This window comes from Natrix helvetica, assembly GCF_964273705.1.
Source record: "Natrix helvetica genome assembly, chromosome: 9".
NCBI classification, from domain to species: Eukaryota; Metazoa; Chordata; class Lepidosauria; order Squamata; family Natricidae; genus Natrix; species Natrix helvetica.
Window position 1 is genome coordinate 11042946 of NC_138560.1, and position 13309 is coordinate 11056254.

The following is a 13309-nucleotide window of genomic DNA, read 5'->3' on the forward strand; positions in this document are numbered from 1 at the left end:
AACGCGTCGTGTGTGTGTGTGTGTGTGTGTGTTCCAGACGCGCCCTCGACCCGCTGCAGTTTTGTGTCCAGAAGAGATGTGACCCACTCCATTGTTCTGCCACCCTCCAACTTCTGCCGGCTCTCGCCTTCCCGCCCGGAGGGACTCACAACTCCCCGGGAAAAGAGGGTGGGCGTGTCCTCTGGAGGCCCAGCCCATCGCTCCGTGACTGGACAGCCGAAGGCAGAGGCGGGGAGGGGCTCGCGCTCTCGCCTCTCCCCCCCCCACCATGCCTTCTCCCCCACGCCCAGGGCGCAGCTGGAGAGGCACGTGGTGGCCCGTGGGGGGGGAGAGGCTGTATGTGTGTGTGTGTGGGGGGGCTGTTCCCCACTCTCCCGCGCGGACCCTCTTCTCCTGCCTCAGGCCGAGGCTGCGGGTTGGTGGGCTGCCTCGCTCTCGCGGAGGGAGTGACGCTCGCCGCCTTCCATCCATCCAAGCCCGGCGTCGGGGCGCGCTCGCTCTCTCTCGTCCCCCGCCCGCGCAAGCCGTGGGTGTGTCGGCGGAGGAGGCGGAGAAAACAATAGAGCGGAGGCTTTGAGAGAGGCGCTTCTGCGGGCGGCGGAGAGGCTTTTTCTCTCTCTCTCTCCCCCTCCCCACGTTGTAACGCGGGACAAAGCCCCGGGCAACTCGGGGCGACGGCGACGACGACCCTCCCCGCGCCGCCCCTCATCGACCACCGGCCTTCCTCTCAGCCGGGGAGGACGGAGCCCGGTTGCTGAGCCAAGCCGCTTCCAATGGAGCCGGGAGGCGAGGGGAGCAGATAACGCCTCGGGGCGGCTCGGTTCTCTCTCCCCGCCTCTGCCTCTCTCTCTTTCCCCGGCGACAGGAGACAAAAGGCGGCTGCGGGTGGAAGACGAGGTGCGAGCCGAGGAGTCTCTCTCTCGCCGGGCAGCGATGGCGCGCAGGAGCCGGCCGGTGCCGCTGCTGCAGCCTCCTCCTCCTCCGCCGCCGCCTCTGCCGCTTTCGGCTGCCCTCTGAGCCGGGGGTTGTCACTGGCAACGGGAGGCGCGGCGCTCTTTCCCGACGGTAACGGCGAGAGAGGAAGACTTCCCCCCACCCTTCCCGGCCCCCGGCGATCATGGGCAGATGCAACGGACGCTGCACGCTGGTCGGCTTCTGCTCCTTGCAACTGGTGAGCCCAGCCCGGGGATCCACTCCGTCCGGCCGAAGGGGTGACCTTGCTTGTCCAGCTTGCTTGGCTGGAGATCCCGAAAGATGGGGAAGGATGCCGGGATGGGGAGGCCTCCCCCGGCCAGCCCTGGGTGGAGAGCCGCGGGATTGGGGGGGGGTCTCCTTTGGGGGAGGTGGAGGGGACAGAAGCAGCTTCATAAGAGGCGCCGGGACGGGGCTTGGGCGGCCGGGCAAAGCTTCCCTTCCTCCGGCTCAAACTTTAAATCTCTTCGCCGGGACGGGCGGGGGCGCCCCTCCCTCCCTCCTCTTCCTCTTCTTCTTCCCCGGCCTCCGGCGGAGTTGGACGAACTCCGTGGCTGGGTTGGCCAATGACGGAAGGTCATCGGGATGCAGGAATGGCCCGTTTGGGCTGAGAGAGAGAGAGAGAGAGATGCCCGGTCTTTCCGGCCCCCGCCCTGTTGTGATTGACTGATTGGTCAGAAATTCAAATTTCGATCAGGAACCGAAGGGGGAAAATGAAACGGGGTGACCGTGGACATTCCCGGGGTCCCCGAGAGAAAGAAAGAATGCAGATAGTCCTGCTTGTTCATTTAGATGTCGGTTTTGTTTAAAGTACAGGAAGTCCTTGCCTAGAAAGAGTTCGTTTAGTAACGGGTTCAAAATCACAAGCACACGGTGGGGGGAGTGGCTTAGGGCAATTTTTCACACTTATGCCATCCTTGCAGCATTCCCCTCTGGTCACATGATCAAAATTCGGATGCGGGTCAGCTAGTTCATATTTATGACGGTTGCGGTGTATGTGGGGGATCACCGGATCCTCTTTTGCGACCTTCTGACCAGCAAAGTCAACAGGGAAGCCAGATTAATTGGAGAACCATTTACGGCTGCAACGATTCACTTAACAACTGTGGCAAGAAAGGTCGTAAAATGGGGCAAAGTTCACTTAACAAATGTTTCACTTAGCAACAGAAATGTTGGGCTCACTTGTGGTCATAAGTCGAGGATTACCTGTATTTTCTTTTAAGAAAAAAAAAACAGACGATCACAAGGAAACTCTCAGATGCTGTTTTCTAGTAATAAGAAGCCACTGGGATTCCACAGGTGAAGAAAGAGGGTATGAGTATGTTTAGCAGTGAAGAAAGCTGCCCATTTTTCTGAACTTTATCCCTGACCCTCATCTCCTCTTTACCACCCTGCGTCGAAATTTATATTGTAAGCTGCTCAGGGCCCGGGAGATATTAACCTGGGGTGTTTTTTTGCGCTGCTGATCACCAGTTGAAGATCTCCAATGAAGTTCAGCGTAAGAGAAAACTAGCACAGGTAAAATATGTGATTGTCTTTTTCAAGCTGCAGGTGCTGGAGCTGTTTTTAGCTTTTATGAGAAGTGATTCAGGATGCTGTGGTTGAAAGAGGATGAGAAGAACTGATCTTTCTCTTCACAGGAAATTTGACTGTGACGCTGAGGGTCTGCCAAAGTGGTTTTTGCTTTGACTATTTTAAAAGAATGCAGATTAGAATGACATCGCATTGGTCATTTTGTACTAATGTCATGAGAAGAAATTTAAAATAAGCTCACAAGAGCAATAAACAGGTCTACTGTTGCAGCAGATTGCTATTCTTATGGCATAAAAGTTGACATAAAAGTTCTTTGCTGCTTCATTAGTGTCATGTTTCTACCCTCCAGTTTTTATTTTTGTAACAGGCTAGCTTGAAAGAGAACATGGTGGAGCTGTTAAGATGCATTTGGGGCATAGCTTTGGTGTTGCTTTGAAAAAAGTAGAGATGCTTAGCTCGCCTACCTTACAAATGGTGAAAATTAGTGCTCTCGTAGAGTAATTGTCTATGTTCAAATGTTCCAACGTAGCCATTTCCCATCATTCTAGCCTAGCATGTGGAATGCATGATCTTCCCAATTTATTTGTGGTCCGGGTGCTGTTGTCACCATCACTGTATGTGTCCATGGAGGTGGATTGTCCAATTGCTACTTGTAACCGTGCATTTGAATGTCCATTGGAAAAAAAATCACTGGATTGAGTGCATAAGACAGACCATAGCTCAGTGGTTGAAAATGTATTTTGCCTGTTGATGGACCTGGGTTCAATACTCATTGTTTCCACGTAGAATTGGCATAAATTGTGCCGAGCTCTTACTAGCCAAGAATAGGATGATGATCATTAAAAACCACAATATCATCTCATATGTAATAATAACACGGACAAAATTCATTTAACTTGTCTTATGTGATGACAGCACTATGCCTATGACATCCTGGTGTGCTCATGGGCCAGAATAGTCACCATTTACTCAATGGTTAGTCATTGATTCAATGTAAGCTGTTTTTTAAAATATTCGTAGTCATTGCTATACAGTTGATGGGTTCAGACAAAACATTACATTGGAATTAATCTAAACACATTACAAGTTAAGATAATGTGTGAACCCAAAGATGCTTTTTCAGGAGGCAGCTGGACTTCCTTTCTTTTTTTCCTTTTGAAGACGTTTCACTTCTCATCCAAGAATCTTCTTCAGCTCTGACTGGATGGTAGTGGGGAATGGAAGGATTTATACTCCTTGCAGACAGCTGGTCATTTGCATCCTTTTAGAGGTTCCTTGAAGCACTTGGAGGTTAATCTGTGTCCTCAGAGTCACTTGAGTGGCACTCCCAGTTCCTGTAGGTGACCCTGAAGAGACAGATAACCCTCCCAAGTGCTTCAACGACCCTCTAAAAGGATGGAAATGACCAGCTGTCTGCAAGGAGTATAAATCCTTCCGTTCCCCACTATCCTCTCAGAGCTGAAGAAACTTCTTGGATGAGAAGCGAAACGTCTTCAAAAGAGAAAGTCCAGTTTCCTCCTGAAAAAGCACCTTTGGGACAACCATGACCTGGATGACTGAGAATCTCTGCAGACAATAATGTGTGAACCTATCCTGTACACGCTTTGCAAATCAGAATCAAACCTTGGCTGTCTGAAGCCACTCCATAATTGCCTCATTTGTATCTTCAATACGTTCTGGTATCAGAATTGCCTCCAGAGTCCAGGGATTTCTGTAGTCTTTGCAAACTGTTCTCTTAGGATGCTCAAATTGGTTATGCTGTTAGTGTTGTTATTCCAGTCTCTAACCAAGTTCACTCCACAGGCTGACTTGTAGTAGATGGCTTGGCTTAGCACGTTGCTATTGTGATTTTTGAAAGTTGCAGCTCTTTCCCTTAGTATTTTTTTTTGTGGATCCTGGATAATGTGGAGATATCATGCAAACTTTTGTTAATAAGTATCCGTAGGCATTTGTTATCAGGCATAGTGACACAGTATGCACAGTATCTGATGTCATGCAAATGACATATAGTTTGTAACTCTTCGGATTGACACAGTGACGTGCTGTACATCATTTCCACAATGCTGAGACAATGTACATGACATTCTTCGTCTGGCCCATTGTGAACCCTCCTTTATTTTTTTCCTGTTAGTCTTGACTGCACAACATCTTTCAACCTATACTGGGCCTAAGGATTTGCCCTTTAAAAAAAAAAGGTTGAATCAGAACAAAAACTATGGAATCTACCTAAAATTACAAGAATGGATTATAGTTATTTTGCTTTGCTTTCCTTGGTATTAGAAGTTTTTAACCCACTATATTCAAAACAAGAAGGGGCGTGGTGACTCAGTGGCTAACACACTGAGCTTGTCATCCAAGAAGCTTCTTTAGCTTCTTGGATGCTAGGAAGTTCGGTGGTTCGAATCCCTAGCGCCGTGTAACGGAGTGAGCTCCCGTTACTTGTCCCAGCTTCTGCCAACCTAGCAGTTCGAAAGCACGTAAAAGTGCAAATAGAAAAATAGGGACCACCTTTGGTGGGAAGGTAACAGCGTTCCATGCGCCTTCGGAGTTTAGTCATGCCAGCCACATGACCACGGAGACGTCTTCAGACAGCGCTGGCTCTTCGGCTTTGAAACGGAGATGAGCACCGCCCCCTAGAGTCAGGAATGACTAGCACATATGTGGGAGGGGAACCTTTATTCAAAGTTCAGCAGTAGCTTTTGAAAGGGCTCCGATGGCCCTATCGAAGGATTTAGGAAAGGAAGTCTGTGAGAACCCTAAGCCTGCATATCATGCACCCCGAAGGAGGACCAGAGATGACAGACAGGCTGAATGCAAATGGTAGAAGACCTTTTGTATTCCGGGAGATGCTTTAAAATGCAACGTTGTTCTGTCCACCCTTTCAAGGGTTCTTAATAGGGTGAAGTGACTGTTAGGCAACTCATGTTTTATGCAGTTGTTTTCTCTGGGTTCAGCTTTTAAACCGTTTTAAATTCAGGTTGGCAAGGTTGAGAAAATACATTCGCTTTCTTGCCATGTTTTTCTTCTTCTTTTTTCCCCGACGGCATGCTTCAGTGAACCAGGGCAGGTTCGCTTTGTTCCCAGGATCCAGCTACAAGTAAATGGCCCCAGCCGGCGTGGACTTGATGGGGATGTGTTTGTCTCAGTCAGCAGCCTGTCGTCCTAGCACCCAGTTTTTCTACAGCCGTCAACCAGATGGTTCTGGGGGAAAACAGAAAGCAAGGCACAAAGAGCTTTCTTTCTTCTACACCCCCAATGTTGCCTTTCCTTCAACTCTGATGGCCAGAGAAAGTTGAGATGTACACATTACACTGCCCTTCATTTGCAGAGTAAACCACGCATGGTTGGGTCTGCACAGTGGTGGGATTGAAAACTTTTTACTACCAGGTCTGTGGGCGTGGCTTGTCGGGCATGGCATGGCTTGGTGGGCCTGACAGGGGAAGGATACTGTAAAATCTCCACTCCCTCCTCACTCCAGGGGAAGGTTGCTGCAAAATCCCCATTTCCTCATGATAAGCTGGGACTCGGGAGGCAGAGAATAGATGGGGCGGGGCCAGTCGGAGGTGATATTTACCGGTTCTCCGAACTACTCAAAATTTCCGCTACCGGTTCTCCATAACTGGTCAGAACCTGCTGAATGCCACCTCTGGGTCTCCAAAACAAGAGAAGTCTAAGGAGTCAGCCTGCAATCCCAAGGGATCGGGACTGATTCAATTCCTTTGATTCTGAGTCCATGCCTAGTGGAATGTATGCCCAAAATAGACCTAACCCATTAAGTAAATGAGCCCCACCCTCATTGAACACCCTACCCCTCCTTCTCTTCCCTTGTACATCACACAATCCTACTCATATTACATCACCAGCATATCCTGTGTGGTGTTCTGGCAACCAAAAAGTTAGTCACCCTCTCATTAAGTCAGCAACAAACAAGTCACATTTTGTCTTTGACCTGTGGGTCCAGCCCATTTCCACTGTTTGCCCACAGCTGTCGCACCTCTCAACCCATGATTGACTGTGGAAGCTCCATACGGGGCTGGTTATATCTGCTGTTTATAGGCTTAAAGCTGCTCTCTCACAAGTACCGTGGGAGGAATGGATCCCACTGCGGTTTTTTAAACAGCTCCTTTTGCAATCCCCCCTTGTTTATCAGTGCAGCCCTGCTTCCACAGGATGTCAGCTCTGTTTGATAACTGGATCTGTCTCTTAGTGTAAGCCCTCCTCTCTGACTCATCAGTTGACTCATTTTTCTTTTCGAGAGTTTTGGGGCCTTATAGAAAGCAGGGTAGTCTTGACAGTGTGTTGCTCGGCTTGGATGACTTTGGGGTGAATTGTAGGAAGTGTACGCAAATGTTCCCAGGTTGCATTTGTAGGTTTCCCTTGGTGCTGCTTGGTGACAGCATGAGGAGTACCTTCTGAGAACTAAAGAAGTTTCCCGGATGAGAAGCAAAATGTCTTCAAGGAAAAACAAAGTCCAGTTGGGTAGGACAAGAAGCAATGGGTGGAAACTAATCAAGGAGAGAAGCAACTTAGAACTAAGGAGAAATTTCCTGACAGTTAGAACAATTAATCAGTGGAACAGCTTGCCTCCAGAATGTGTGAATGCCCCAACACTGGAAGTCTTTAAGAAGATGTTGGATAGTCATTTGTCTGAAACAGTAGGGTTTCCTGCCTAGGCAGGGGGTTGGACTAGAAGACCTCCAAGGTCCCTTCCAACTCTCTTATTCTATTTAGTCGCCTCTTGAAAAAGCACCTTTGGGACAACCGTAACCTGGATGTCTGAGAATCTCCATGGACGGTTTGAGACTCCCTTTAGTGTAGCAGTCTCTGATCGCACCCTGGATGGCAAGATGCATCTGAGAAGCAGGAAAATGAGAGGAGAGGACAATAGCTGTCTCTCAGTGTTTCTCCCTTGCAGCTGGCACTGGGAGAATACTCTGATTCTGTGGGTAGCGTGCAGCCATCAAAATGAGGAATAATGGATTGCTTGGTCGTCATCTCATTTGTCTGCTGTCCATTTAAATGTCTCTTAAATCGCTGGCCATCAGGGTGTCTGGTGTTAATGAATTTCATAGGTTAACTGCCTGTTGTGTAATGAAATCATTTGCACATTGCACCATCTATCTTGTAAATAGGCTATGGACTTTTCTGCTCAACCAAGACGCGACAGCTCTCATTAATGCTTTTGTTAGCTAGACTACTGCAACATCATCTTCATTGGGTTTTCCTTCATTATTATTCCTAAGCATCTCTTTCTTTTTGAGCTAGTTCTGATAGCTGGAATTAAGCTACTGCACCTAACTCTAATGGATATTTTTTAAATACTGGCTAACGTGGAGAACAGACCTTGTCTTCTCTGCTTTTAAATACTGTGTGTGTGTTATTTAAATATTGCTAGGAGTGTCGAGTTGGCCAAATACTGATCAAAGAGCATTACAATAATGGTTTGTGTGCTGTGTTACCCAAAGCTGCAATGTGGTTTATTTGCGTTTGGCTTAATGTTTTGTAGAAACCCAGAATCTGTGATTTGTAAATCATATATTATGATTTAATATGCCAGCTGATTGTGGTTTACTCAGTAAATCATGAATAAACAAAATATGCATTAATGTGGAACATTTTTCCAATCATATATTAATTGTGATCTCATTTCTCTAGAGTATCAGTCTTTCTGTAGCCAAGAGGATATCATGCTGACATAAAAAGGAACTATCAATAGAAATAGGATTCTTTATTGGCCAAATATGATTACGGTAGACACACAAGGAATTTGTCTTGGATGTGTAAGATCTCAATATACATGCAATAGACTGGAAAACCTGTTCCAGAATTTGTTGTTTTTGATTTTGATCCTGATTTCTGGTGACTGATACATGACTGTCATGTTTCTTGACAACCTAGTGTCATATTTCCCATCTGTGGCAACTTCCTGGCAGGTGGATGGCCCAAGTAGTATATTGTAACCATTGCTGAGTATTCTGGTAGTCAAAGTCTACACATCTGGAGTTTGCCATGGTTGGACAAAGTTGAGGTAGCCTATGCATGAAGTAGATAATGGTTTGCTCTAAACAGGATATCTCTCCTATTAAGTCAACTCCCAGAATTCCACAGCTACCATCTAGCATGGCTGGTTGAGGAATTCTGGGAGTTGAAGTCCACAAGTCTTAAAATTGCCAAGTTTGGAGACCATTAGTTAGGGCAATGATGGCAAACCTTTTCGGCACCAAATGCCCAAACCGAAACATGCGCACTGGAGTACCGGAAACCCAAACACCAGCTAGCAGGTTGCAGGCATGCGCCACTGGCCAGCTGGTCTTCACGTTTCCAGCGCTCTGACTAGCTAGCCATTGCGCATCCTGGAAACCCGAAGACTAGATGGCCTGTGCCGCATATGCACCAACCAGTTGGTCTTTGGGTTTCTGGCACTGCGGCGCATGCGAAGACCAGCTAGCCACTGTGCATACATGTGCCGGAAACCTGAAGAACAGCTGGCGATGGGGCACAGGCCCACAGAGAAGGCTGTGTGTCATGTCTGTCACACATGTCATAGGTTGTCCATCACGGATTTAGGATCTGGATTACATTCCTTACTCCCCTTCATTTTACCTTTGAGTGGGTTTTAAGGGGGAAAAAAGAATTTGAGAAAATTTACATTGTGAATAAAAAAATATTAAATGTACAAGGTGCCATTGGTAGAATTTGTCCATCAGTTTCTATTTTATTAAAAAAAGAGAGAGAAGAAGAAAACCTCAGTATGTTTCCAGTCACACAAACTTCTTTTTCTACAAGTCTTGGAACGTCAGTTGACATTCTGCCCAGTTTCGGGATCTTTCAAGACGTTATGTAGAATAAAGAAGGCTGTGAAAATAAAGACTTCACACAGAGGCCTTCTCCCTTGTACGATCATTCAGAGTGGCACTACATGGATAAAATCAGTTGGAATTGGACAACTGGAAAGAATACAGTATCAATCTAATTTAAACTCAAAGTAGTAATTAATTTGGGAGAAGCGCACTACCCTAAGGGGCAGATAACTGCATAGAGCTCTTTAAGCATATTAAAATTAATATGCAAGAGTTTTGTGTGGCTTCTTATTTAAGATCCATATGACATGAAAATAAATGGGCTGTTAAGATGCTTGAGAATGTTTCAATCGAACGATTTTTCCAAGTAAAGTTTGGATTTGATATACTGTAATCAAATACCTTAAGTTCAATTGTGTATAGGCCATTTACAAAGGCTTTATAGATAGAGGAGCCTTTACTATTAACATAATGTCATTTAAAAATCTAATTGATGTTTGATTGATTTAAGGAAATGTGGGATTTTTGTGGGGATTTTTCCTGCACAAAAACCACCAAGGAATGATTTTTCAAATTACACCCAGTTCCATCAAAAAATTGTAATTATCAACAGTGCTTTTAAAAGAAAAACATCTTAACAGGGAATGATATTTCCCTCGTGCTTATTGGTGTAATATGTGGTAGCATCATCCTTGAACAATTGTTGAGTAGAGTAGAGTAGAGGAGTAGAGGAGAGGAGAGGAGTAGAGTAGAAGAGAAGAGAAGAGAAGAGAAGAGAATTCTTTATTGGCCAAGTGTGATTGGACACACAAGGGATTTGTCTTTGGTGCATAGGCTCTCAGTGTATCTAAAGAAAAATAAAATAGAATACATTCATCAAGAATCATAAGATACAACACTTAGTGATAGTCATAGGTTACTAATAAGCAATCAAATCATACTGGAAACAAATAAAACAATATAAATTTTAAAGATACAAGCAACATGGTTATAGTCATAAGTCTGAAGAGATAGGTACTAGGAAGGAGGAGAATAATAATAATAGTAATGCAGCCTTACTAAATAGTTTGACAGTGTTGAGGGGATTATTTGTTTAGCAGAGTGATGGCTTTCAGGAAAATATTGTCCTTGTGTCTGGTTGTTCTGGTGTGCAGTGCTCTACAGCGTCGTTTTGAGGGTAGAAGTTGAAACAATTTATGTCCAGGACATGAGGGGTCTGTAGGAATCCATTAATATCAAATGAGCTTGTCTATCCTTACTTGAGTGAACTTGTAAAACCATTCCCTTTCCCACTTTTCCATCAAAATTCCCCAAAAATGGAGTGGCATCTTGCTCCATACCACATTATCTGCATTTGTGGTGCCATACCTGTATTTGTGAACCTGGTAGAAGACTCTGTGAAAGTGGATGGGTTGGTCAAGAGATCGTGAATGAGTAGCTTTACCTCCTCGCTTGTGGCAGGAGGAGAGGAGGGGAGAGGAAGGCAACTCTCCATTCTTCTATATGTGAGTTTTCAATTACACAATTAAATGCACAATTAGGTATAATTACTAGTGCTCAGGAACCGCAACTATTCGTAATAGGCATGTAATCTACTGCAGTTACTGTTTATACTGCCTAGCCCCTCTCCCTAATAATTATGGAATGCTTCCACATTTGCATTGTTGCTATGGAAATCGTGTTTGGAGCTGACAAACAGCATTTGGGTTGGAAAAGTTGTGGCATTTCTTTGCTGGATACCAGAGTTGTGCAATCCTGAAAAGAGACGCCTTGGCCATTTCTACTAAAGTTCACCCATAACGCTCTACGTCTTGGCTTGCTTAATCATGGCTAAAGTTCACCCATAACGCTCTACGTCTTGGCTTGCTTTATTGAGTAAACCACAATTGGCAGGACTCACATAGTAGTCCAAGGCTGACATAAGCAAGCTTTGGGTAATGGAGAGCAGAAGACTCTTCGAGGAGGGTCAGGAGGGTGATGGGTAAAGGGATAGATAATGATTGGGACTGGTATGTGTGGGCAAAGCTCATGATTTTCTGGTTTCAGGAGGGTGTTTTGGAGTTCTGTTTTGACCATGCCATCTCTAGAGCAGTCACACGGAACTGGCTCAATAGGATTGGAAATAATCCCATTGACTTTCAGATCGTTGTGGTCAGACAAAGCTGTATGCTTGCAAAAACAAAAAAAATGGACTTGAAGGCCACTTGGCCATGGGTCTTCTTCAACTTGCCTCCCTCGTATGAAGTTATGAACATTTTGTTTATAGACCTTAATGTCTAATATTTAAGTATATTTACTCATGTAGTATGGCTGTAGTAGTATCAGTTATCCTCATTGTCTTCTTTACTCCTCCCTCTTATTGGCGTGGTGGTGGTGATGATTCTATTGCTTTGTGTGTGCACTAAGCTTCTGCACTGGAGACAAATTCTTTGTGTGTCTAATCACACTTTACCAAATAAAGTTATCTCCTCCTCTCCTCTCCTCTCTCCTCTCTCCCTTCCCTTTCCTCTCCTTCTCTCCTCTCTGACCTCCCCTTCTCTCCTTTCCTTTCCTCTTCCCCTTCCCTTCTCCCCTTCCCCTTTCCTTTCCTCTCTTTCTCTCCCCCTCCCCCTCTACATTTCCCTTATCCTATCCTGTCCTGTCCTGTACATAGAATATGTTAGCCAAAACCAAACAAGACCACATTATGACTGAGCTCTTAATAGAGCTAGAGAGCAATGAATAGAATACATAAGTTACTCCCCGCTGAAGATAAAGACAGCAGGTTAACTAGGGATCCAGCCTATGCTGCCTCACATCTCCTCCTCTTCTCAGAATCTTGCTGTCACTTCCTAAAGTTTTTTTTCTTTAGGTAAGAGCTTCACTGTGTCTAATGAGAGGACTGGTCCCAAGAATGATTGCTTTCCAAAAAAAAAAAAAAAGCCCTCAAGGACACTAGTGAGTTGAGCTGTCCCTAATAATCGTTCCACTTTAAAAAACCGGCAGTGAATCCCATTCAGTGAAAAAGTTAATTACAAACTGCTTTAATGCAAAGTACCAATTTCTAGAAGAATACATAAAGCAGCTGAAATCTCATAATTATGACATAATCGGTTGTCAAGAGAAAAAAAGGGCATTAAAACATCTCAAAAGCTTAAGACTTTTCATTTTCTTTTAAGTTATACTATGAAAGACAGGGAAAAAAATTGCTTTATAATGCCTCTGGCTGTGTGAACCCAACCCTTTGTGAAACCAGAATGAACAAATCGCAATTTAAGGAAATATTTGATATATTGGAAATAATAAATAGCTGCTCCTCCTGGCAATTTTTTCTTTTTTTACTAGACTAAAATAAAGCTAAAGGGCTAGTGGGATGATACATATGTTTTTGGGAAGGGAATTCAAAAATATCTTTACAAGAACAGAAGTGATTTGATGGGCTGAAAAAATATATTGAAAGGGAAATAAGTAAACACAGAAAAGATAGAGGAAATGTTGATCCTTCTCAAATCCTTCCCATTTCTAAAAAAAAAGGCACAAAGGATCATTGGTGCAATTTTAAGATTCTGCTTCTTCTAATTTGTTGCATCTCAACCATACTTTTCAGTTCATCAACCCTTCATGAAAATGCAGATTGTTCATCAACGTTCAAACATTATGTGAAAATAATTTAATAAGTACCAAATTTAATAGTACCACTAATAATAATGAATAAATACAACTCAAGACTGCTCTTGTTACTGATCATCCAACCCTGGGTAATACTGTCTGACCACTAAGTACCTCCCCTTCAAGACCCAGGGACTAGCATGGAGCTCTACAGAGACCTGGAAAGATTCATTGATCCCCAATCAACCTTCCATCATTTATCAATCACTTGTTGACTCCCTGACATTTACTGACACCCCACCCCTTTGGACTGTAGGCCATTTATCGACCCCTTGGATAATCACATTGATCCTTGGGGTCAATATTGACCTCCTGGCGAAGACTGCTCTCAGTGATAACCTAGCACCTATTAAGTC

General features: G+C 44.8%; 1 protein-coding gene across 2 annotated transcripts in view; it reads left to right on the plus strand.

The window, feature by feature from the left end:
* Positions 1–370: 370 nt before the first annotated feature.
* The window catches only part of NKAIN1 (sodium/potassium transporting ATPase interacting 1), a gene marked incomplete at its 3' end in the record, with an annotated part of 38991 nt that continues 26052 nt past the window's right edge, over positions 371–13309 (plus strand). Inside the window, exon 1 of one of the 2 annotated variants that reach the window (XM_081962146.1) lies at positions 371–1171. In XM_081962146.1, the coding sequence (XP_081818272.1) occupies positions 1118–1171 (54 nt within the window). In that variant the 5' untranslated portion in view covers positions 371–1117. The remainder of the gene's footprint in view (positions 1172–13309) is intronic. The other variant, XM_081962145.1, reaches the window with a different exon arrangement.